Source organism: Corvus hawaiiensis, chromosome 6 (assembly GCF_020740725.1).
Source record: "Corvus hawaiiensis isolate bCorHaw1 chromosome 6, bCorHaw1.pri.cur, whole genome shotgun sequence".
NCBI lineage: Eukaryota > Metazoa > Chordata > Aves > Passeriformes > Corvidae > Corvus > Corvus hawaiiensis.
Genome location: NC_063218.1, coordinates 37,632,877 through 37,659,278, shown reverse-complemented (window position 1 = coordinate 37,659,278; position 26,402 = coordinate 37,632,877). Strand labels below are relative to the sequence as shown.

Genomic DNA, 26,402 nt, shown 5'->3' with positions numbered 1-26,402 from the left:
ACAAAGCTCATTGTTCCCTCGATATTTGATTTCTCGGTATCAGAAGCAAGAGTAACTTTTTCCCAAACAACTCACTAGCTGAGATGAGTCCATAGGACTTAATAAAACCCCCATACTTCAATTACTTCAACTCTAAAATTCTTATTTTTAATAAGATTATGCATGAGTACTTGGTATTTGAACAGTAGCTACTACTCTGCATGTATATTGTTGCATACAACAATAAGAAAATAAGATCTAAAAATGACCAGTTAAATACACTTTCTTAAGCAACCATTTTTCTAAGACAAGTGTGAGAATCTCATGAACACTACCCTGTCGGTTATTTGGATGGCAGGGGGAATAAAATTGTAGCAGCAGCTACACACCGACCATCTCACTCTTACAGAAGTCAAAGGAGTTGGTATCACAAATTCTGTTGCCATCACAAACATCTGTGAGCTTGCAGCAGGTGAATATTTATTAGTCCAGTACCAAAGCATTTGTGTATCTCCTTCTGATGAGATTTTTCAAATCACTTGCTTTAAGAGTGTTTACTTGAATTAGGTGATGAATACTTTTTAAGTCGCTTCTTTCGTTCCACTGCAGTTCGCAAAGCCTGAAGAATTAAATGTTTATTATTCAGGATGTTGTAGCTGCACAGGTTAAGGAGTTTGTTGAAATTCTCTTCAGTGTATGTAAGCAGGCCAGTGCCATAGGGAGCAGCACAGGTGGACACGTCTACTCTTCCCTGCTCCATCTCTGTGGGACCACGCTCCACATCTGAAATCAGAACGAAGCACAGCAATGGGATTGAGGTGGAAGACTGCAGTGCAAAATATACAGTTACAGATACAAGGAGATGAATTATCCCCTGAAAATGGTTCAAGATTTAATTACTGTATAGTAACTATGTCAGCTGCACTAATAAAATCCACTAGTTCGCTGCTTGGCTGCAGTCCAGAATTGACTGGCAGAACAACTTTCCATGCAAAATGCTTTCCTCTCTAAATTAAGGTTGTGCATCAGAATATTTCATTTTTTAAGATTTTGAATTTTGTACGTTTAACTTTTCAGTTGAGTTCTGAGATCTATTATCTAGCTCCTTATCTACCAGCTGCTAGAAAATTACACCAGAGAGCTCCTGGATTGGGAATCCTCTCTATCAGGCGGCTGAGATTTTAAGCATGTGCAGCAGAACAAATAAGATAATGGACAGCATGAGGTCTTTTCCAATAAGATGGTTCATGGATTTTTGTTCTTTTTTTGAGGAAAGTTTCCTGGATCATACAAAATTAGCAATAAGAAAATTGGAGTTGATGCATGTAAAAGTATTTGTAAACTGAAACTCAATTTGCCAAGTAGGGGTTTTTTCTGGTTAAACAAGCATTTCTTCTATTGCTGAACTAAAGAAAACAATCTGGCAACTTGTTAAAAATTACAGGTCTCAATCAGCCTTGTTACCCTGGCAGAGCCTTTGCTTCATTATATGTTTTCAGCACATTCTATTGTCAATTTTTTTTCATGTAAAAAAAGTAATTGGAGAATTCTAGATTTGTTAACCAAGTAAACATTATATCTCCTTATGAGACTGTTAGGTGACAGTGTTAGCTACCAGTGGATATAACTTAGTAGCTGTCTCCTCTCCTTTATTAGCAAAGGTACATGACCTGCTTTAAGTGCCAGAGGGAGTTTCCTTCAAGGTACAGCTACTCATGCTTTTATTTTTAAACCCCTTCATTCCAATCCCTGATTAGCTGGCCAATACTAAATGCATCACTACAGGACTGGGAATATAATAACTTAGCCAACTCAGAAGCTTGCCAGTGTCTTGTTTTGGAAGAGGAACAAATTCCATGGATAAACTGGATGAGACAATCTCAAAAAATTATTAATGCTGTCAACTTACTCGGTGCCTTGTATTTTTGGAAGGTATCACACACCAGTGGAAAATAAGCCAAGATCGGTGCCTCTAAGCTATCCTCAAACACGTAGCACTCCTTCAGGTGTTCCCGGTCTTCCTGGCTCAGCTCTGTGCTGGGGAATGGGATCCCATGCTCCAAACAGTACTCTGAGAATAGGTCCAGTGGCTGGCTCAACAGAGAGGAGAGATGCAACACAAAGAGAGGTTGAAATGAGACCACCAAGCCCCATAATGTTTTGCTGCAGTAGACAATCTGAGATTGATTAATATGTTTATAAATAATGCTAACTATGCACTGGAACAAACATACCATCTTAATTTTGATATATCTTGGGCAACAGAAATTTGGTTGATTTGCTAACGCTGTATTTTTAAAGCAAGGTTACTATTTACTGAAATTTATATGACATTCAGATAATTTTTGTGATTTAGTGGGCACAGTAGAGGATTTGGATAAGGAAACTTTGATTATGTGTGGCTTCTCAGATCAGAGGTTCTTAAATATTTGCATTCAGTGCATCTGTCTATGCCTTCATGTCCTCTTACAAATAAATTACATTAATTTCAATCATATGAGCCCCTCAAGGCTTTTTCAAATGCATAAAAAAAATCCTGACTAAAACGCATGCCAACACCAAGAGTCAAACGTAAAAACAAAACTTTTCATTCCGAAAATTTCAAAATTATGTGTCATGTACTAATTACATTGTAAAAGTTATTTAACTAACTGTTGAGGATCTTGGTACCAGGATGACAGATACATAGAACAGGACATCTTCTATATGTCTGTGCTCGTATGCCTGTCCCAGACAGACACTGAAACAGCCCTGATGAAGGCAGTGACATCATGGTCACAGCATTGAATAGTACCATTGATACAATCATTTAACTTAATAAAAACCAGACCATTTTCTGGAGAGAAATAAAAAAAAGAGAGAGAGAGACAGACAGCTGTGGTGGCAATTCAGCTGCTGGAGTCATACAGATAAAGAATCACTTCTTCAAAACATCACCAGAGTCTGTGATCCTCCACTGTAATTTAAATGGAGAATGACATCCACTTTCCTCTCTGGCCTCAGAATGGGTGGGCAGCTGGTGTTGATAAAGAAAGCTGTATCTATCAGCTTGAGATAGTCACTCATTTCATTCAGCTGGTTGGGAGAAGAATCCAGCACTGTGTCTGAAAGGAAAAAACTTTTATTATTAATTACTGCAGGATCAAGTCAATTTTTTTCAGAATTAGTGCAACAAGAGGAGAAAGAAAAGACAGATGATGTATATTAGTGCTTGACACAAAGCCCACAGTTAAGTATTTGTCTTTGACACAATTTTAGTATCTACAGATCAACTCTGAGATCAGTAAGAGGGAGCAGTTCTGAAACTCAGCTTCATCCAAAGTGATAAATTACTCTGCTTTTTCAACACGTGTAAATTTGTGGATATTTAATTTCCATGGAAGTTTCAAATCACTCTTTTATGGATTTTCCTAGAAAGAAAAGAATTTAAGCAAGGCTGCTGTGCTTTCTCCAAGACAGAATTGAGACCATGAGTAAATCATCTGGGGCTTGGCAAAACCCATTCCACAAACACGTTAATCAGATAATATTAGTCAAATTTTGCTTTTATGATAAAACTTATCAAATACTCGTCCTCAGCAAGTATCAGCACCCGAATCTCCTTCAAAGATATATCTAAAGCAATTTACAATTACCTTTCCACATGCAAAAGCTCTCATTGTCCAAATATTTGTTATGTAGCTGCAAGCCCTTAAGAAAATTATGGTAAGTTGAAACCACTGGCCGTCCAGTCAACATCTCTCGAAGACTTTTGGAAAGGTAACCTTTGGGAATGGATAAGCAGGTTGTCTGTTCATGAGGCTTCTTGGGCAGAGCAGGATGGTCCCCTGCAGGAAGAACAAGAAGAGGGTATATGTCTGCATTTGGTCAGAGTGTTTCTCTGATAACAATAACAACCAAATCACTGTGGCCTCCAACCCCATCTGTGACTGAGTGCATGCAGAGTGTTCTGGGCAGTGGGTTTCAGCATCACACCATCACCTTGTTGTTGTCTGTCTGGTCTCTCCCTCCCCAAAGGGCTCTGGTAACCCTCTCATGACTAACAAAACTCCCCAGGGCTGTCGCACAGTGAGCAGCACAATGAGCAGCACAATGTTTTTTCCTGTTTTACAGCACAACTGTTTGTCTCTAGCTTTTCCTTCATTCTCAAGGGCTTGGTGTCCCCTAAGTCAGAAATAGGACACAAAAACAAACCCTTTACCAAATGTCATGTTTCACATTTCAGAGAGGTGTGAAGAAAATGCAGATGCAAGAGAAAAGTAATCTAAAGAACTAACCAATGTCACACTCAGTGTCTCGAGTCCATCTGTGCCAGAAGTGTTCTGAATGACCTGAGAGGTAGACAGCATCCATAAAACTCTGGGAAAATATATTGCTCCATGTGCCTTGAAAGTGTAGAAAAAAAGAAAAGGTGCCATACTTAATATTAGTTTGAATTTTTAGAGCACAGCTATGGCAACATACTTGGATCCAGTCTCTGTTTTAGTTATGAAATATTATGAATTTTCATATAAATATCAAATGCCATGCCATTCCACACGATATCTGGCTTACAATCAGGCCATTTCTGAATCTTGGCTGTCTATAAAAGTCAAGCTGTGAGTTTAAATACTTCAGATGATCAGTTTGTGTGGGGGTGTGTGTGGGGGGGGGGGGGGGAGTGTTCTATTTAGGTCTAACCTAACACATTCAGCAAATTAGTCACATTTGTCTCAAGAATTCGTTTCCTCTTTTGTCACTTTTGGCTGGTTTGTTTGAGATTGAAATTGCATCAGATACATTCTGTGGTGTACTAGTATTCCAACTTGCAGAGCACCTCTGTGTAGCCAGCTCTTAAGGTCACGTTTTCTTGCAATAATGAATTACCTTCCAAGAAGCAGATGTGGGATTCTGGGATCTTCTTCATCCGGTGACCCATGAAGAACTCACTACCAAAATCCTCTGAACGAACAAAGGCCCCATATTTCAGGAGACCCACCTCGTAAGGTGTGAACTCCACCCACTCTGCAAATAAGGCATCAAAGTGGGTTTATTGCAGCTACCCAAACACATGTAAAAATCAGCTTAGAGAATCAGAAGCTGGAAAAACAAGGCCTACAGCTTCACCATGGTGGTGACAGCCAGTTCAAATCACCATGTTTTGAAACAAACAGGTGCCCTTCAGCATACATGAATGCAAAAGCCAAATTCATCTCCTCCACCAAAATCCATTCATCTTGGGATTCAGGTCCATTTCTGCACTAAGAAGCCAAACCTGGAGCTGAAAGTCCACTGATTGCAAAGGCCCTGCACATAGTGTGGCATTTTTAGTTCCCCTGAGTCAGCAATGACACCAGCTACTATTCGTTCTTAAAACTCTCATAATCACTGCCAAGAGGATAAAAAACCCAAACAAACACCCTCCCCACACAGAAACCTTGCAACTGTGCCTAGGAGCAGATGACCGGGTTCAGTTGCAGGACATCCTGCTTCATTTATGCTGGAAACACTATGGGAATAGTGATCAAGGTCGCTGATCATGGCACAGGGCACTGCTCCTCCTCAGATCCCTCTCTGGCTGCAGGGAGCTGACTCCTGCTCTCACCTCTCTCCATCTTTTCCTTTCTCCTCCCTTCCTTGCCCTCCTCCCCACTCTTCACAGCTCTCTTGGACTACTGCTTCCTGGGCAGAAGACCCAGCAGCTGAAAGGGGCTGTGGGGAGTAGGTGGGGATGAGTGAGAAAAGTAGTGGCTCTAAAAGCTGCCAGCAAAAGACATCTCCATCCCCCCACCGAGCAGTATCTACAGCACTGGTAGTTCCATAGTATTAGGACGCATGTTTTTCATCCAAATCAGAAAGCAGATATGAAAACAGGAGAAAAGAAATTAATTAAAAGATTTATTGGCTTGGACTTACAGTAAAGAGTTTTGGCAATAAATCAGCCTTAAAAGGAGACTCTTCAGGTTATAGGAGGGTATATGATAATCTGTACCTTTAAAATCCAAAGTGCTGAAATCATCCTTGACATTGAGGGACAGGTATATGGGGAGTGGATTCTGCCCCTGCTTAACTGCTAGTTGCTGATCCGAGAGTTTGTGAGTACTCTCCTGTTTACAAAGAGCAGAAGTCATTGTTAAAAGATGAACGTGATGTATGGAGTTATTACAGTATCTAAACATGAACTATCAATGAAGTATCTGCTAAACCTCAGCAGGTTTTGTTCTGTGTGCTTCAGTAGTTTGGTCACAGAAATGTGTTCATGTGTTATCTGCCATGAGCCCTCGCCAAGGCATTGTGCTTATGAGAGTTTTGGCGTGGGGGACATGGCAAAAATGCAAGAAAAGTGTCTGTACAGTCACAGGGATATGACTTGCTTTAAGGAAAGAAAGATATTTAGCTGTCTTGAAGATGCTGCAGAGAAAAGTCAGCCCAGATCCACTTCCTTTAACACAGCTTATGGGTATATATTGCTATGCCTGAACTTAACTCTGTCAGAGCCTTGTCTCCTCTGTGTGTTACTAGAATGATCACCTGACCCAAAATTAAAGATGGAAAATTGGTTTCCTTAACATCTTGAATTTTTACATGCTCAGACATCTCCTCCAGATGCTTACATTTTAGGGTTACTTTGTTACCTTTGTTCTAAAAAGCCAAACAATAAGTTCTTCAGATGTTTTGAGAGTCTTTTCTCTAACTGAATCCACAACCTTAGACATGGGAAGTTAGAAATCCTCTGAAATAAGAGAGAGAGAGAGAGAGAATATAAAATACCTGATCATGTAGCATACAATCAATGAAGAGTCCCCATAAATCTGTAAAGGACACCTTGTGCCCCTCTTGCTTTCTCTCACAAAGCTTATTTTCATAGTATTTCATATGATCCAAAGAGAAACAGCACAGCTTGCTCTTGGTCACGTGTTTCCTGATATCACCAATTGGCCCACTGAGATCCTTTTGTGACCAATTTGCATCTTCATATAACTTTGACATGGTCCTGGATAAAACAAAGATACCATAGTTCATCACAGGGCCCATGACAATTCATTTGGCTTATAACACACATAAGTGTTTTCTTTCAGGCTACATGAGGTTCTTGCCCTCCAACTTTTACCTTGGAAGAGCATTTCAAAGCTGAGGCAGAATTTAGACTTCATAATGATTTTTTTTTTTTTTTCCTGCACAGATACATTCAAAATCATCCTAAATTGTTTTTTCTCAGAATCAGAAGAGTAATAAAGCAACACTGATAACTTAACTCAAGCTTTTACTAGAATTACCATTTGTCCAAGCCACAGCTTCTGTCTGAGGCCAGTTCCCTCAGGTGGGTCAGACCTTGCGTGAAATGTTAAGCTGGAGTTCAGCAGCAAATATTGCCCTGGCAAGTGCAAGAGCCCCCTCCTTGGGCGTGCAGCAGGTGGGTCACCTCAGACTCCTGGCATACAGAAGGGCAGGCTTGAGCTGTCAGTTCCCAGAGCTCAAGCAGACTCCAGTCATCCCCTCTCATCCCCACCCCACTTGTTCTCTCTCACATACTTTTAGAGCAGCCCTTCAGAGGCAAAATGTTTTAAATCCCTTGACCCCTCCTGGTTTGTGCAAGGCAGTCACCACTGAGTGCATGAATGACATTTTGTGTTTCTCAGGGCTGTTCTTTTAAAGTCTGTTTTTCAAAGATGTGTAAGAGTTGAGCCAGAAAAATATTACAAGAGGACTTTTGAAGTGTTGCATGCAACTAGATAACAAGTCACCAAGGCAAACCATCCCGGCTTGTGCTCTTTTCTTTTTGTTTCTGTAAACACTTCAGTGCAGTTATAGAAATACTGTAATTCCCATTAGATTTGTTTCTTCTTGGAGGACAGCACTGAGTGGTCCCACGAAACAAGCGCCAAAAGGAAGCCAAGTGCCAGCATCAAGCTGAGTAAATTCATCAGTAAGGCAAAATTGTTCACCAGGTTATCACTTTGCTAACACAAATGGCAAGCACAAGCCCAACTCTCCTTACCATGTTGTGGCAGATAAGCCACTGATGTATGACACACAGTCCAAAACACCCAGCTCCTGGAGAGCCAGAAGACTGCCAAACATAGCCGTCATGGACCGCACTCCCCCTGCTGCAGTCACGACTGCCACCACTGGCACCTGCTCAACGCACAAAGGCACAGAGTCACTCCACTCATCACCAGAAGAAACATATGAGTGATGGCAATGCAGCAAAAAGTAACAGCAACACCTGATTCAGGTAGGTTTTGATTAATTCACCCTCTTCAGGGCAGTGCCTAGGTGTGTGTTTGAGTTGCGTAAACTTTGGTGGAATTTAGTGTACACCAAAAGCATTTTCCTGATCAGTGATGCTTTGGAAAGTCAGGAGCTGTAAGTACAGTTCTTGTATGTGAAAACATATTTTCAGATTTTCTCAATGTATTTAATTTTTCCTCAGCTGTCTCCTTCAGAACACATTTTAAAGCTCTGAGTATAAGGTCAGAAGAGCAGCACAAAACCTGCCTGCATAATTTTTCTTCCTCTATGTATATATACAAGACTTTCCATTTCCCATACAGATGATGCCCAGCATTATAGATCTATTTTAACACCCTCTTTCTAACCCAGATTACCTCTACCTTCCCTGATATCAGTGCTATATATAATTTGGTTTTACGCTCTTCAGGGATGCAGCAATCCTGTTACATCCTCCCTTTTATGTATAGGCAGCACTTAAAAACTGATACAACAAATAATCAGTTTTAGGAATATATGATGCCATTACCTTTAATCTTGTCTTCACTGTATTTTACCATCTGCTTCGGGGGGTTTTTTTATTAATATGGCTCAAAACCCTTTTATTCTCATTTAATAACAGCAAATCCTATTCTACTTGCTATTTAAGTTCATGAACACTTTAATTTGGTTGACAAAGGCTGTCCTGCACACACGGGAACTGAACAGAGCAGTGGAGGAAACACCACACAGGCACATTGTCCCAGACTCTTGCTCCAAGCACCACAGCCCCATAACAGATTATTGTTCACCAGTAATGGAGCAGCTACCTCTGAGTTCAGGGATCCCCAGGAGAGGAGGAAGCAAGAGGTAACACCAAAAAACACACAAGACAGATGCTACTGTACCAGTGTGCTGTGGGAGAGTTGCAGCCTTCTCTGTGAGCCTTGTGGTAGCAGAGAAGAGGTGACAAAGAGGAGAAATGGTCTCAGTCTGAGCCATCAGATTTCACCAGGCTTGGTTATACACACACCAGCTCGTCAGCAAATACAGCTTTTAGGTGCCCCTGAGTGAGGACAGAGGTTGGCAGAGAATAAAGGAGCTATAACTGACCTACTGACAGTTCCTCTTTCATCCTCTGTGCCAAAAACTTGGATATGGTCTTAGGTGCAAATGACAACCTGGCCTATACAATTTAGTCTAGAATATGTGGAAGAGCTATATGGGCAGTCATGCAAGTACATCACAGCCACTTGTCCCAAAGTGGCTCATAATACTTCAAGTTCCCAAGATGCTGTCCCACATACCTCATCCTCCTGCAGGTCTTCATCTAGATGAAGAACATTTTTCAGAGCAGCAGCAACCACCTTCTTCCTTTTACCGATGAAATCCTTTTCCTCTGCACACAGATCAAACCCCAACCGCAAATCTAAATTCTTGCAACTGGAGGATAAGAACAGGACAAAGCATTGCCTGTAGCCATTTCTGCTGGAGACATTCAGCAAAAGCAACAACAGTAAACCAGTTTAAAGTAACGATGCTTCCATATACATGAAAGTCCCCCCACGCAATTGAAAGCAGGTGTATGCACATCCCAGACCCTGTGTTTGTGCCTTCCTGTGGAGATTTTAGACCAGAATTATGTCCTGAACAATTTCACACAACGATAAGGAAGTTACATAAATAAAATATTCTGCTTGTTTAAAACAAGCAAACAAGCTGGATTCAAGCTGTTTCACATTGAACTCTGGTATTTGGACACCTCTTCACATTCTCTTGCTATGCGTTTGTTTCCTGAAGCACAAAGGGGGCTTAAGTACTTATTTAAACTTAACACACTTTAGTTAAAAGGACCCTAATACCGAGTTAGGCTTATCTTTACAAAGAATTTGTGCTCTATTTGAGTGAGGTGTCTCTTAAATTTATGCCTTCTGCACACTATTACAAAAATCATGTGCATGATTCATTCTGTAACCTTTTTTTTCCCACAGGGCTCCTGTTTCAGAGGTTTTTTTCAGAAGAGAAAGGGAAAAAAAAAAAAGCTCTCAGTCTCTCCTCTGAATATCATTCAGTAAAAACCTCTGATTTATCATTCACCTGAAACTAAGGCTTGCAATGCAGCTAACTCATCAACAGGGGGTAATGTTGCCCTTCAGAAAATCTCTGCAAGCCAGTCAATAAATTAATTACTGCCCATATGTTTCTTTGAAAAATGACCTGTAGATGTCTTGTAAATTCATAACAGTGCTAGAAACATATTAGAAATGTGGTACACATAAACGTGCATGTATTATAGATAAATGTTACAAGACAGGGATGTTTAAGTATCAAAATTACAAAGTGTCAACAGTAGGAAAAACATTGTGATGGTTTATACCCCATAACTAGCTACCACCTATTCCATTCTAAATTCTTACAAACCAATTTAAAAGCTTTAAAAACTTTAAAGCATTTTATTAACCCTTCCCCATATTTTAGTCATCTTTATTATCTGTTTTGAAATTATCTACTTTAAGATGTAGCTTCCTCTCATCTAAAGATGATACTATGAAAGGAGGTGGCCCAAGTAATTATTCAAAAGCAATAAAGATTTACCTATTTTCCTCATTCACAGAAACTTCATAAGATTCCCCCTGGAAATCAAGAATGAAAACACCATAAATTTTAAATAGAATTGAAATTTTGTAAAAGCAAGTTCTACAGTATTAGCAATTATTCACATATATAGTCTAATGATAAATTTTTGGTCTCTTCTCAGGCCTTCAGCACACAATCCTCACTAACATCCTGCTTTTAAACTGCTTTTAAAGCAGCCAGAAATTCTGAATATCCTATTTTCCCCCAAATCATAGTTATGTTTCTAAATGTAGGCAGAGCTAAGCATACAAATAACTCACTAATGCATTTTTAGTAACGAAATTAATACATGACCAGATATCACATACATACAGTTTACCTTGTTGAAAGAATTCCAAATACTGTCAAAGGATACTCACTCTCATCACTGTCACTTTCTTTCCCAAGTCCAGAGAATGGAGAGGCACAGCAAGGGGATTACTCACATCCATTTCCCTCCTACCTGAGCCATGCTGATTTAAAGAGGGAGAAAATGTTATAAGGAGAATATTATTTATAAACCCTAGACACAAAAACACCAGATAAGGGTTAACTCATGATTCTTCTCCCAAAATTTATGTTAGGTGTTATCATTATCCATAAGCAAAACATACACAACAGAAAAAATGCTCCTTTGGCAGAGTCATGAGCAGTCTGGGTTGACTGTGCTTGATATAGTGGAACCTGGTGGTTTCACTGCTTCCTGGTCTGGAGTGAGGACCTTTGGAAATATCCTGGATTTCTTCATAAGATCCTTTCATTGTGAATGTGAAATCTCTCCCTAAGAACAAAAGCAAACCGCAGGGAGAGGTTAACTGCACCTAGCCCGGAAATTAGCAAATAAAAGTGCCCCAAGTTAAGCCCGGCAGCCTTAACTAAGGTTAATTTGGACCACAGTGTTTTTCTTCCCCTGTGACTAGTGTGCAGTACCTGGCCCTTTGAGCTCCCCTGGACTGGAGGGCCTCAGAACTGACCAGCTCTCAAGCTTGTGATACTCAGAGAACTGATCCCAAAAGCCAGTGGCAGAGTCTGGACTGCCATCCCTGACTCCTCGAGGCTCAACCCTTCATCCACTGAGAAATGCAAAGGCATCTGTTGTGAGTATTTCACCAACTTAAATTAAGGGGAATTAAACCGAGGGGAATTTTTAGCAGGCACCTTTGTGCATAATTCTTTGTGTGAAAGCATGTGGGAATTGATTTGAATACCCCATAGCAGGTATAGTGACCGTCTTACATCCCTAATTAAGTTACTTATCGTTGTGCTTATAGGAAATCCCACTGAATCGCTTTGTAAATGTTAAATTACATGATGATTAAGTGGTTCTGAATCCTTTAGACAAACGATCAAGTCTGAGGCTAAGTTTGGCAAGAGGGTCCACCCTGAAACTCACAGCTCAGTGTGAGGATCTCCTCCACTCCTGGTACCCTTTCCTTTTCCATCTTTATCTTTTTGCATCCCCAGTCTCCACATAAACAATTCTAGATTGATTCTAATCTGATTTTTCTTTGTATGTTTCAGGTATGAAGTAAATAATAGATAGAACCTTGCCATCAAACTTTGTCACACTTTTACAAATTTATATTAAACCTGCATTTGCTGATGTCTTTGCCAGGGATTCTTTAAGTGACCTAAACCATTTGTGACACCCTCCCTGGTGACAGAGAGTGTGTGTTACAGCAGTGGATGCCACTAGCAGCATTCACATCCCCTGAGCTTTCACTGAAGTCTTTCTCCTCCTGAGAGTTATGTCTCCATTCTTTTACTTTCTGTTTTCACCAGAAAACAGAGCTAAAGGTACTTCAGTTCCATCACACTGCAGTGATGTTTCCAAGTCTCCCAGCCACCTTCACAGTTTCTCTTAAGCTACACAGTCAAGCCTTCTTCTGAGGATTCTCACTATCAGCAAGTAGGTAATTCAGGAAACCCTTCAAACCCCAAGCAGCCCTGATAGACTAAAACAGACCAAATATTTATCCAGATTCTGCTGCATTTCCCATAGCACAAAAAAGCAGTGACAAACAATTTAAATCAGTAAACTCACTTTTGTGAGAACTCTTCATTTTTGTTTCATTCACATGTACTTCCAAACAGGAAACTTCACGAGACTGGAAGAGAGAAGCAGTAAAATCACTGGTCACAGAAACAGTTCAGGATTATCACTGAGGTTGTAGGGGTCCTGTAGAAACACCATGCTTGGCCATGATGGTCTGTGGGCACGAAGAATTTGTAGAAGCTGATTATCTTGTACAAATCTTGTGAATAATACTGTGGTCAAGAACGCCAGAATAACTGGGGATCTGTCATTACATTTAAATACCATTCAGTCCCCAACAGTTAACACAAGAAATTTTTCTCCCTATCTTCCAACCACATCCTTCAGTTTTGCCTTACTGTAAGATTGGCATATAAAAAAATTATAATTACCACTAGTACGCCATTAGTAATTATCTTCTCAGATACACCTGGTCTGAAAAGCAAAACCAAAAAGGTTTATTTAAAAGTGCATATATAAGCAATAAAACTCCAAAAGCAAATAGTTCTCTGAGCTCAGTTTTTCTAGCTGACAAGTACCATCAGCACTTCTATCTTGCCCCTCTGTCTTGCATCCTCTGCCAGATCACAGTCCCACACCTTCCCAAGGATTCTCCTTCTTTCTTATTGCTCCTGATGAGTATCATCTCTCTTAGGCTGAATCACAAATAAACGCCCATTCTCAGCCATAAACAGTGAGACTATCACTCAAATTCAGGCGAGAAAAGCAACAATGGAGAAGATGTTGAGGTGGGGCATCTGAAAGCAGGTACATGGAGCCACTTCTCCAATGCTGCATTACCCTCTAAATGCTCCAATGCTCCCTCTAAAATACAGTTTTCTGATGAGAACCTCTTTAACATTTAGGCTTTACTTACATGTTTTCCAGCAGAAATTCCACTTCTAGTTCTTCCTGATTCTGAAAATAGGATTTACTTTTAACTTATGAATGAAAAAACATTTTCCTCTGATACAATTCTGACAATTTTTTTAAAATGCTCTCTGTTCCCACACCCTCTACATCATAATATGAATGGATACAGTTTTCTGTGGCCACCCTTTGATTTCACCTCTCCACTGCTCTGCTGTTTACAAACCAGCTGTCCCCACCAAGAAAGAGAAGATTAAGTATCATAGAATAGGGAGCAAGGGTCCTATTATTTATTTATTAGTAGGATAAGACATGGGCCAATCAATGCTGAGGAAGGGAAGACTAGCAGGTGAATGACGTAGGAGAACATACTTAAGAATGAATGGACCTAGTACAGTGAATAAATAGGGAGTATGCCTTGGTTAAAACAAAAGAACTTGCAAAGTAAAATGATTAAACATTAAAAAAGGGTGGGACGAGGGACAAACTTGGAAAATAAAAACTGCCAGGGTGAAGGGAAGAAGAGAGAAGACTGAAGCTGTGAAGGGAAATCACGGAAAGAGCTCAGGAGAGACAAATCAAGAGGAAAAGAGACAGGAAAAGTATAAGAATGAGAACAGCAACGGAGCAGCAAACCAACATATAAAAGAGACTGAATAACTGTATTGCTTCAGCCACTTGCTGCTCTGTGGGATACAGCTAATCCAGGAAATACCACACTAAAAAACTATATCAAAGAGATCTTCTGAATCGACCACAGGGAGGAAAACACTAGTTATTGGATGATATAAATCTCTTTTGGCCGAGTGATGAAATACTTTTTCTTTCATATTCGGAATAACTAACATTCTCTGAAAAATATCACTTCTGTCTGGCTGCACATCATACTTTAACTTTGTGAAATGACTTTGAAAAACATGCCAAATCTGACAATGCAGCTGCCATGGTAAACTTATCTTTACAGTAAAAGTGAAGAGCAATTTTGTATTTACTAGTTCATATCAGTAAATAAGACATCTCTGATGGCTTCTCTTACAGCTGCATCTGTGGCATGTAACCCAGCAGTAGGTAGTTCTGCTTGCTAATTTCTCCCAAAGTCTCTATTTCATGAGAATTACAGTGGTTATAAGATTGTAATAGAAGGCTGAGGCACAGATTTAGAAAGCAGTCACCTCACAAGATGCAAGACAGACTGTATCAAATATCTGATTGTGCCCAGACTGTACTATCCACCCTATCTGATGGTCTATTCCACCTTTGTCCAAAGAATAGCAGAAACAAGGTTCAGAACAACCTGGCTAATCTGCCTAATTGTGCTTGCCTTATGTTCCCATCCTTCTTATGCTGTTTTACACTCACACAAATTATATTTAAGTCCCGCTCACATATTTGTGGGTGAAAAACCCAGAGCATAGCAATGGAAATACTTGTTACGCCACAGAGAGCAGGAGGCAAAGCTATCCTGCTGCTCTGACATCACCCATCTGACCTCCGCAGCCCTCCTTCTGAGATACCTTGGTAGATTAAAGAAATCATTATGGGCAGAGGTGGCTCTACAGCCTATTATTAACATTGCCCAGCCTGTTGCATTACTAAATAACTTTCAAAAAAAAAAAAAAAACGCAACCCTTACGTTTTCTAAAAATCCATGTACAGACCATAATCTGTGATGCCTCATGGGTGCCTAATTTGTCACAAACCAAAGAAGGGCATCTTGACCAGGATGTTCCTGAGAAACAGCTCACCTAGTCTGACCTCCACCACTTCCACCTTGCTAATAGGCTAAGACAGCTCTGCACATGCCTCAGAGCAAACTCAGGGTTTGAATCACACCTGGAATTATCTCAGTCACATGAGGCTTTTTCTGAGGAAGGCTGTAGCCAGCTGGAACAGGTTTAGAAAGCAGTCCTTAGTAAGGATTGGCCTTCTAAAAGAGTAGCTAATAAACACTCTCCAAAGCAGTAATAATATGAAAAACAGACAAGAGTGTTTCCCAAAGAGCCTGTCTGACACAATGATATAGAAATAAACGGAGCACATCAGTTCCCGGGAACTGTAGATTGAAGCCCTTGGCAGAAGAGTGAAAAAGCCCTGAAGTTCTGTCACTACACCCTCCAAACAGAGGTGGTGTTACATTTTGCAGAAAGTAATCTGAGTACATATTCTGCTCTCTTTGAAGACGAGTGCGTTTTCTCTACCTCTCCTCTCAGCAACTTCATCCACTCAGTGTTTCATAAGATACTCTTTATCTCCTCTTTAATACAACCAAATACAATATTCTTTGAGACACATGCAGCAAATAAAACTCTTAGGTCATACAGTCAATTAGAAAAAAATAAAATACTGATGATATTCGTCAAGGCCTGCCCCTTCTGTGCTGGCTCAACCCCTCTAAAATAAATTTGTAATGCTGTAACGAAGGAGCATAAGCAGACTTGCTGAGACTTTTTTTTCTTGAAGTTGTTTATTAGAGGAGGAAAAAACCCTAATATATTATTACAAGAATGAAATACTTCATTAAGAAAGCACATTATCTGAAATAACTGGCCAAAATCCCTGGTGAAGCTGAGAGGAGATACCCCTATGAGCTACTTGCCAAAGGGTAAGGGCAACTGCCTGGAAAGGGGAACAGGGTTGTTCCCACCCCTGCTCTGCCAGTCTCCTACAAAAGTGATGAGACCCCCTAAACATCAGCTTCTTAATTTTTGACTCTTATTCTCTGATTTTTCAAAATATATTTTTGAAATTTAAAAAAAAAGAAAAAAAAATTAAGAATAGGAGAAGCATTTTGCATCTAATTCTAGTCACAACAGGGGATGTTTGTGATCCTTCTCCTAAAACCCAAGCATTTAACTTTTTTTAGTAACATCTTTTTTAACAAAGTTTCTGTGTGTGACACCAATTAAATGTTTAATAAAGGTAGTAACTTGAGACAAAATTCTAAACAAGAGTATTATTTTCTCTATCCACTCACCTCTGGATTCAACTCAAAATGCAGGCGAACTTTTTCTCCAGGTTGGATTTTAGCCACATCAAAGCGAACAGTCATAAGCTGGTCATCTGGTGTAAAAGTATCCTCATCACAGACTGTCAGCTCCAGGATGTTCTGAGAGAGGCAGAGAAGGATGTAAATGACACATTCTGGCACTACTGAGCCCAAAAGGAAGGTCCAGCAAGAGCCAACATTCAGCCCTCATGTTGTTCATGTGGACAGACTCCTGTGACAGCATGGAGCTCAGCTCACAGCCCGTGTGGCTCAGACTGCAGAGCCAGGGACTAACCCTAACAGAGGTAAATCATCACATTTGGCAGCCAAAAAGAGCTCCAGAGAAGAGGAAATATAAGTGACATGTATGATGGTAACATGCACCAGGCAGAGCAGAGTTACACATGCTATTCCTCAGATCATTTGTGGATTCAAAATTACTACCTTGAGAAATTTTGGCATTTCATCAAAAAGCAATAATAAAGGGGAAATTCTTAGCCCTTTACAAACGGAAGTTAAAGCACACTACCAAACTCTTAACCAGATCTGAATTATAGCAATTCCCCTCACAGTTCCTCAGGGCTCAGATTGCCCATGGAAGCATGAGAAGATGCAGCGCTATTAAACCATGAGAAGTTGACTCAGAGTCTAGACTTGGTATCACTTGCACTCTGACTGCTCATCTATTTCTGCTAACTCTATAAACATTTTAACAGTTTTTTACAACTGTTCTGGGACAGGAAGAAGCATTCAACCTAATTCCAGATACTCCACTACCTTCTGAGTTTAAACTATTTCTTTCAGTCATGTTAACTGAGTTCAAGGTCTGTGTGAGCCTCAAGGGTCTCATAAAGAGCCTGCACACAGCAGGTGAAGATGCCCTCTTTAGCAAGCACCTGCTCACTGTCCCAGCAGCAGATCCCACCTTTACTTCACTCTGTATCACGAAGTGGAAAGTTTCATTCCAGACAGGGTTTCTGCAGTTGCGTACAGTTCTTGTCTGGGCTTCCTGACATGAAGCTGTTGGCAGCCACAGCTTGACATAGCAATCAGTCTGGCTCCCTGTGTTAACAAGTTGCATGATTAGTACAGCAGAACTTTGTTATTATTTCTTTTGCCCAGTCAGGGAAAGAAAAGCTTAACCTCTGAGGAGTCCTAAATATTTCATTAAACCCAAAGGAAAATATTCTGAGCTTAGAGTTATTTAACTTTTCTATTTAGATTTATATCTGTTTCAAACAAAGTCAATTTTAAACCACTAATTCTGTATGATAACAAGAGCCAAAGTATTTTATTTCAACAGTATTTTATTTGAACTAAGTACTCTGGCTCTTGTGATTTTTTAACACCTGTTTTCAAATATTTGGCAGCGTCCAAAAAAATTCATATACTACTTCGCTTATTGAAATGCCACTTTTTAAAATTAAATGGAAATTTTAGTTTTACATCTAATTGTAATGCACAAGTCATCCACACTGACAGAACAATGAAGACACAAACACAGCAGCATCCAAAGCAACTACTGATTTTTCCTGTATCTTTCACAAAGATGCTCCTTTCAGAAGGGAATTGGGCAACCTGGAAAAAGAGGCACTGAAGAATTAGAAGAAAGGGAAATACGACAGAGCAGCTGATAAAGGGAAGGATAACTTCTTCTCCAACACAGAATTTCTAGTCTATTTCCTTTCTGGTTTTAAGTGTTTTCTAAGTTATTTTGAATTTAAATGAAAATTAAAATAAATACAACTTCTTCACCCAAAACCTCCTGAAATATTACTGTAATCCAAGCAACAGGTGTACAAGAGTAATAAAATCAGGTGACAGTAATTTTCTTGCTAAGCTATAAATATGCCAGCAGTGATACTTACACAGATCCGCTTTGCGGAGATTTCTCATGCTTATAATTTTTACAGAAAGCCAGCACAACTGAGGCACTTCTGGCTGCAGAATAATGGGAAAAATACCTTAATTATTAGCAATTAACTCAGATATAAATAACATGGCTTATCCTATAACACCACAAAGGGCATTCTGTCATTAACACAGTGAATATGCTTTCATTTTAACTATTTGAGACGTTTTCTGAGAGTAAATACTTTCTTGTGATTTGACATTGCATAAAGATGACCTGTCATTCATAACTAGGGTCTGCATTAATCAAAATGAAACCTCATTAACACAGCAAGCAGAATGGATATATGTGTATAAACCAGGGTTTTTAAAAGAACCAGGAGTGAAGAAAGCAGGAATCACTAAATAAAGCTCTAAACAATGTAAGAAAATGGAAAGCTGAGAACACAAAGTAAAACTGGCAGTGTGTTAGATTATGTAATTAAACACTGATAAGCAAGAAAAGCTATAATTGTATGTGAATGCACATACACAAAAAACAAAGGCACAAAGGCACAAACAGGTGATTCAGAATGTCTTGGCTTAATCAGGACAAACCTAGGCTGACCTGATTGATCTACCAAGGAGAAGCACTGAGGCATAGCAATATTGACATCCCACAGTGTAGGGTTCTACAGGGGAATAGCTTGAAGGCTCCACAACTCTCTCCATTTTTTCTGCTCTCACTCCACTCCCCATCACAGCTACATGCAACCCTACACTTGGTTACAGGAAAAACAAGACAGTGTTGAAGAGCATCAAAAGTAAAATAATACATGCAGAAGCAGTATCTCCATTAATTAAATTGAAAAAAGCAATTAAATCTCCAAAGAATCATGATTTCTGAGAAACTGCCTGCTTAGGACCTGCTTGTGTACCTCTTATTTTGATACACCACTGTCCTGACAGACAGAAGCAGACTGAACATCTAGAAATCAGTAAGTCACCAAGCCAAATGTTATTTACAGCCTACTGAAAAGATTCTCAACTCCACACTTTTCTCTCAGAAAGTGTCCTTTGAACAAAACCAGAAGGTCTGAAAGAAGCCCATCAACCTCAGCACAATTTTTGACAGCAGTGTTTCTGGAGATGGAGAATGAAAGAAGAACATGATCCTAATTGCTGCAAGCTCAACATTTCATCCCAAATACAGAGGATTAATTTTTCATCCTCATCTATATCCATGAGTTTGGAGAAAACTTATTCATGAGACGGCTTAAGTACTAAGCAACTATACAGACACAAACACAATTATTATACCATAGTGCTAGCAGTTAGTTAATTCACTGGTCTCCCAGATCTAAGAAAGAGTTAGCTTCATATTTTTGCACTGAATACAGCTAGGAAACAGATTGAGAAAACCCAGGGGAGAAAAAACATATCATACTATTTTCATTTTTAAGTTACTACATATCTTTTCAACCAGCCATTACTCATAAAACTGATTAATTTGTAACATATCTTGTATGTACCATATTCAGTACTTTCCAAAACCAGTTCATCTTCATAAAAATCAGTGTTCAGAAGTGGCAGACATTGGAGTAAGCCATTTTATTTGCTGATCTGCCTCCATAAAGTAAAGGAAAAACAATATAAGGACTAAGCCTTGGGTGTTATGAGGTATGACTACCATCATATAATCATACCACAGTAAACCAAGACTAAAATCCAGCTCTCCCAGTTCCTTGCCTAGCATTTAAACCACAAGTTCATCATCTTCCCAACCCCTAAGTCACAGTGAATGCTTTGCACTCTAGAGAGCACACTCACAGAAGAAGCAAATATTCACTTAACTAACTGTTAATAAATGTCACTTCTCACAGTAACAGTTAAGCTTGGGGAGAGACTGGAAAGGCTGACAAAGACTGCAGGTAACAATGCCATCCTTTATGCCCTGCAGCTCTCTCCTTGCAATCCAGAAACTGCCTTCTATACAGTACCTCATCTTCAGCGCTGCACGGTCTTTCATGATCCCTCCTTCTGATTCCAATCTTCCTGTGCAGGTTTGCTTGGATGAACCGATCCTGGGGACAAAGAGCCAAAAGAGGGGCCAGTGATGAAACCCAGCAGTCAGTCATTTTCAGTTTCTACTCAGATTCACCACAGCAGTATCAGGAGACCCTAGCACTTCTCCCATTTCTCCTCTACATGATGAGATATATCCATCTCACCAAGACCATCTACCTGCTTCTTTTACTAATAAATCTGCCTACTGTAGACACATTTGAAATTTAAGGATCCGTTTTTCCCAAGCATTTCCTTTTGATGAATCTCAAATCAAGCCAAAGAGATTCTTCTGCCCCACCACTGATCTTCTCTTACCAAAGGTGAACAGGCCGACGATGCCATCAGTATCTTTGTTTCATAAAAAGCACCACAGTAACACTCCAGTCTGTGTGTCTCCCAGCTGGTAGGTGCTCCTGGACCACAGTATTTTCCAAGCAGCTGTGGCAGAGAAGAAGAGTTGTATAGATTGACTCATGGCTCCACCTCCCACTGATTTCAAAAGCACAGATGATGCACTTGTTCTGTGCCACATGAAGACTTGCCTTTTCTTTTTTTTTTTCTTTTTAACACCATAGTGATTTAGGGGGAAAAAGGAGATGGGTCAAACATTTTATCATAGGCTAATCCCAGAATCAAGTCATTATCCACCACCATAAGCTCTGAATAAGTACACACAGAGGTATTTAGCTTTTATTAGGATTTTAGCTTTTATATTTTTCATATCCTGTAATGTTTTAGTGTGCATCTCTATGACTCCATATAGACTATTAGCTCCTGTTCTCCCATTCTGGTCAGACAAAACAAATCCTCTCTAGGCCTGGACTTCAAGGACACCTTACTGTCTCAGGCCCCGAAATATGTACACAAAGCCTCTAAAGGGGGGAACAAACTTGGGGTAATGACTTCATTACCTGAAATTGTAATTGGAGAATTAACCCCAATATTAAATGGACCAAAATTACAAAAGTGTGAAAAACCCATGACCCTGTCATCCATTTTGGGTATAGCCTCTTTGAAGGCTTTTGACTGCCCAAAGTGTACCTTGAAGGCCCTTCAATAAATACCTGCTTTTATTCTCTTAATTTTGTCTAGCCTCTGTTTTCAGGCAGCCCCATCAAGGCATCAGAGAGATGTCCGGGGGAAGTTCCAGCCCCCACCAACTTCTTCAGCCAGATGCACAACTGCAAGGATTTTCACCAAGTTCACTACAAATTACAGCCACAAAGTGGAGGCTGGATCTCACAGGCATTGGCAAATAGTTAAAGAAATCACTTTGTAGCTTTTCTTCTCTTTTATTTCCATTGCATAGAGGATGTTAAGAGGTCAGCAGAACCAGCCGGAACTTTTCTTATGGAAATGTTATTTAGCTAAAGTGCTGCTTTCTGTTAAATGATATTAGAATCTCAGAAGCTTTAAGAAAAATAGCTACCTACAGGTTTTTTCAGTCTTTAAAGATCCCTGTTAAAATCGTCAAGTCTGATTTCCTTTTAATTTTATAATAATTCCCCATTATTTTTCTGTAACAGCACTCAACACATAAAAACAAAAGGACCTAGTACTATTACTAAAATACAAAAATAGCACAGAAGCCAGCTATTGCAATAAATATTATTAAAATCACTAAAAATAGGTGTTATGTAATACTAAGAAGTTGCAGTTGAAATAAGTTTTTTTAAAACTTTACTTTTTAGAATTCTCAAATTTCTAAGTCAGACTGAAAACCCTTTTTAAAAGCAGGACTTCTTAGGAAAAAATAAAAATCTGATTTTTCAAGCATTTCTAATGAAAGTATTTGAGTATTCAAACTGTCCTGTAGAGATGAGCTGCCTTAGATGAGAACTGCCTTAGATAAAGTTTCAAATTATTATTATTATAATTAGTCTTGCCTTTCATAGACTCAAGCATTCAATATATGAATGTTTCTGCTTTAGGTTGTACTACCACTTATGCAAAAAAAGGGTTTTTGTTGGGCTGTTTTGTTCTATTGTGGAACAGTTATTACAATAGAGAACTATTTCACTTCGTTCATGTAATAACGTTTTTGAAGTAACGCTCTAATTTAAAACAAGAGATTCAGCTCACAGGGTTACAAGAGACTGAACACAATAGCCATTACATCACTCAGCTGAGGCTCTGAAGTCATTTTATGTCTCAGTTAAACGACAGTGGATTCTCCTCAGCTCTTTAGGGACAAAAGTCAGCCATCCAGTTAGATAACATGCCATGCTCCCCACTTAACATGCACCCTTTCCACAATGTCCACACTTGGGCCTTCTGTGGATTTCATAGATCAAATTAAGCAATATTAACTGCTGAAGCTGCTGTGTCACTACACTGCCCCTGCTTACTCTGCATATATTTAGAAAAAAAGAATCCAACTAAAGAACTCTCTTACCCAAAAGCAGATGTAGCCCAGCAATAATAGTAAATTACTTGATAATGTGCATCACAAACCATGGTGCAGGTGAGTCACAGTCAGGAAGCCACAGGAAGACAAGGTGGTATTTCACCAATGCCCTCATAACAACAGCAGCCCGCAGCAGTACTGGCTGTGTGGTGATAGGGGGTCTGGAGTCACACAGGTCCTTGGGCTGGGCCACATAACTTGCAGCAGGGTGCCTGGGATGGCAGAGGAGCAGAAGCTTGCAGCAGGACCAGCACAGGCTCTGCATCCTCTTGAGAGACGGCTGCAAGAGCTGGAGATGCCCATTTGCCGCCAAGATCCCAGATGGCTTTTGACACAGGCTCAGAATCACTTTCCTCTCACAGAAAATGGAAACTGATAATCATTTCTCCAAATTCTCACAGGCTTTCTACAGTAATTTGACATCAAATATTTAATATCTAATATAAAGCAAAGGGGGAAAAGCCTTTGGAGTCTGGCTCCCAAGCCTCACAAGTCTGGTAACTTCTGAGAGAAAGGTGCTGTGACAAAGAGACCTCTTGATCTGAGCTCTGATGCACCAGTGGAGTCACAGGGTCCAACTTCATTTATAAAAATACTTGTGCTCTGTTCTTCATAACCTGCCAAAGCAAAGCTGTTGGGCACCATCTCTAAATATCAGACTTCATTTACATGACCCAAATAAGCCATCCCACACCTTAATAGTAATCCTTTTTGACCTAGATTCTGACAAAAGCAGAAGTGACATCAAATTAAATCCTTAAGAAATTAAACCTCCATGCATTCTTCAGTATAAAGTGTTTGGGTAAAATGAAGAACAGAGGCATTAAACAACATTTCCTGCTTTGATAATACAGAAAATTCCACAGGAAACATCTTTCTAGTGAGACGATAACAAATAAACTGTTTGACTTAATATTGTCTGCTGTACAACAGTTGCACAATTGTACTCATATCCTGTTAAAGTTTTGTTCTAATACCTGATTCAGTATGGCTATTAAAAATATTCACATTCACATTGCAAACGTAGGCCTCATTTACAAAGCAATTACATCAATTTTCTCAGGTTATTCCGTAAGTACATCAACACAATCTGAGGCCAGTTGACACGAGTGACAACAACAGCAAACGAACGAGCTGCTTTGTGTTACTGCTGAGGAGACAACTCCCAAGGACTGAATTACTCAACAGCACCTTCCTCTCAAACGATGCTACTGGGGTGACCCCAAGCATCACTGAAGGAATGTCAAGTCACAGCACCCAGAATCCACTTTGACCTTCAGCTCAGACCAGAAGATATCACCTCTTTATCACGTTAGAAGCTCTAGAGTTGGACCTACACCACCGGTCAAGCATGTGATTGTGTGCATGGGTTAACAGCCTCCAGGCCATGCAATTTATCATGGTCCTGAAGCAAAAGACCTCAAGACATCTCCAGTGCTTTTTTTTTATCGGCACTCACTGTTACTACTCTTTTTTAATTACAGCTGTGGGGTTTTCCTACAAAGACATGGGAAGACAGAGGTAAGTATTGAGTATGAGTTTGTAATTGCAGCTGAGTCACCATCCCTAGTTCATGAAAAGAAACAGGCTGAAAGGTTCTCTGATAGCACCTAAGGGATGAACTGCCCTTTGGAAGGGCCCAGCTCTCTCCAGTGACTATGATTATTATCCTACACCACTCTGACAGATATTTACAATTAGAAGCATTATTCTTTTGTCCAGTTTTTTTTTGGAAAGCACTTGTACACAGTGCAGCAAAGGAAGGCAGCTAGTATGTCTACAGAGTGTCTAAAAATGCCCATTAACAATGCTCTAACTCTTCACACACTTTATCTGGACTCTTACATATGCATGACTGGTTGTACGCCCTGGTGGCCAAGAAAGCCAAAGGCTTCCGGGCCTGTATCAGAAACAGTGGGGCCAGCAGGACCAGGGCAGTGATTGCCTCCTTGTACTTGGTTCTGGTGAGACCAAACCTTGAGTTTTGGGCCCCTCACTAAAAAAAGGACATTGAGGTGCTGGAGTAGGTCTAGAGAAAGACAACAGAGGTAGTGAAGGGTCTGGAGCACAAGTCAGATGAAGAGCAGCTGAGGGAGCTGGGATTGTTTAGCCTGGAGAACAGGAGGCTCAGGGGGGACCTTTTTGCTCTCTACAACTGCCTAAGAGGAGGTTGTAGCAAGGTGGGGGTCGGACTCTTCTCCCAAGTAACACACAACAGAGCAAGAGGAAATGGCTGCAAGTTGTTCCAGGGCAGGTTTAGATTGGATTCTAGGAAAAATTTTCACTGAAAGGGTTGTCAAGCACCAGAACAGGCTGCCAGGGAAGTGGTTGAGCCACCATCCCTGGCAGTATTTAAGACACATAGCCATGGTGCTTAGGGACATGGTTTAGTGCTGGATTTGGATGCATTATGCTAACAGTTGGACCACATGATCTGTGGTTGGTCATGGTCTCAAACAGAGGGAATTAGGACTTGGAACATTTAGACCTTCTGCTTTAGGTCAAAATGAAGAAAATACATCACTCAGGAAGATTCAAGTCTTACAGTACTAATTTCAGTTATTGGCATATTTCTTCCATTCAAAAGCCATGCAAAAAGCCTGGAGTACCTGGTCTGTTAGTCTGGGTTATTGTACTTACAAGAAGTAGCTTGTCAAAGTAATCCTTACAGTGCATCATATTCGTTTCCTCAGACAAAAAACAGCTGCCAGTGAGAAGGACCACTCCTTCTGCCCACACCTGCAGAACTTTGCTCTGCACCTACCAAAGGGAGAAGGAAACATTGGGTTGTACTTATCTTCTTTGTGCAAGGAAGTGGAGAGATGTCAGTCCTCCAGATGCAAGGAGCCATGAACTCCATGAACTGATCTATCTCCATTACTATCCCTCTACTGCACCCTAGAATATCTCCTTAAAGTAAAAAAGAGGCTTTGACCAATTTAAATTCTACCACAGTGGAATAAGTCCCATAAAAGTGGGACTTAAGAAAAAATTCAGACTTTCAGATAAACTCCAGTAGTTCTACAATTCCACCTTGCAAAAAAACAAAAGCCGTGGAGAATTTCCAAAATACCACAGAGTTTTTCCCATGATTCCACTAAGCAATAATTAGTGTTTAGTATGTTCATAAGTTTCTCTGGGATCATAACAGAAAATGACATTTTACCTTTTCTATGTAAAGAATCTTTCCAATTACAGAAGCGTGTTTTCTTCATTTGCTAAAGGATTACCATGCTTCAGCCCCAGATCAACCGGAGTTGATCTTAATGAACTCACACTGTAACATTAATTAACATCTCATTAATTTTACTTTTCTCTTAAATAATTCTTGGGAGAGGCAAACCTCTATCTCTTTGATCACCAAATACCCCAGCTTTACAGAACTGAAGGAGACTACAGAGGAGGAGCATCTGGACCAGATG

General features: G+C 40.0%; 1 protein-coding gene across 4 annotated transcripts; it reads right to left on the bottom strand.

The window, feature by feature from the left end:
- Positions 1 to 125: 125 nt before the first annotated feature.
- On the bottom strand, positions 126 to 21,026 carry LOC125327549 (cytosolic phospholipase A2 epsilon-like). Of its 4 annotated transcripts, none has more exons than XM_048307148.1 (21): positions 20,889 to 21,026; positions 20,507 to 20,590; positions 18,545 to 18,617; positions 17,602 to 17,738; positions 16,665 to 16,796; positions 13,698 to 13,738; positions 13,213 to 13,255; positions 12,830 to 12,893; positions 11,400 to 11,566; positions 11,166 to 11,258; positions 10,765 to 10,802; positions 9,477 to 9,612; positions 7,958 to 8,094; positions 6,730 to 6,952; positions 5,951 to 6,065; positions 4,846 to 4,983; positions 4,257 to 4,310; positions 3,615 to 3,806; positions 2,917 to 3,083; positions 1,889 to 2,069; positions 126 to 762 (listed from the first exon to the last, which is right to left on the bottom strand). In XM_048307148.1, the coding sequence occupies exons 1-21, from the start codon at positions 20,913 to 20,915 to the stop codon at positions 524 to 526; spliced, it is 2,481 nt and encodes an 826-aa protein (XP_048163105.1). In that variant the 5' UTR covers positions 20,916 to 21,026; the 3' UTR covers positions 126 to 523. The 4 variants fall into 4 exon arrangements, with proteins under 4 accessions (XP_048163105.1, XP_048163103.1, XP_048163106.1 ...); XM_048307146.1 differs by having other exon boundaries at positions 4,257 to 4,364; positions 20,889 to 21,025; XM_048307149.1 differs by lacking the exon at positions 4,846 to 4,983 and having other exon boundaries at positions 4,257 to 4,364; positions 20,889 to 21,025.
- Between the last annotated feature and the right edge of the window lie 5,376 nt (positions 21,027 to 26,402).

Excerpts from the sequence above, each read along its gene's own strand:
- LOC125327549 (XM_048307146.1), bottom strand. The coding sequence starts at position 20,915 with ATGGCATCGTCGGCCTGTTCACCTTTG. Across the intron at positions 11,259-11,399 it reads AGGAGCATTTTTTCTGTTGT|CATGGCTCAGGTAGGAGGGA; the intron begins GTATGTTTTGCT and ends TCTTTAAATCAG. Across the intron at positions 763-1,888 it reads CCAAAAATACAAGGCACCGA|ATGTGGAGCGTGGTCCCACA; the intron begins GTAAGTTGACAG and ends TTCTGATTTCAG.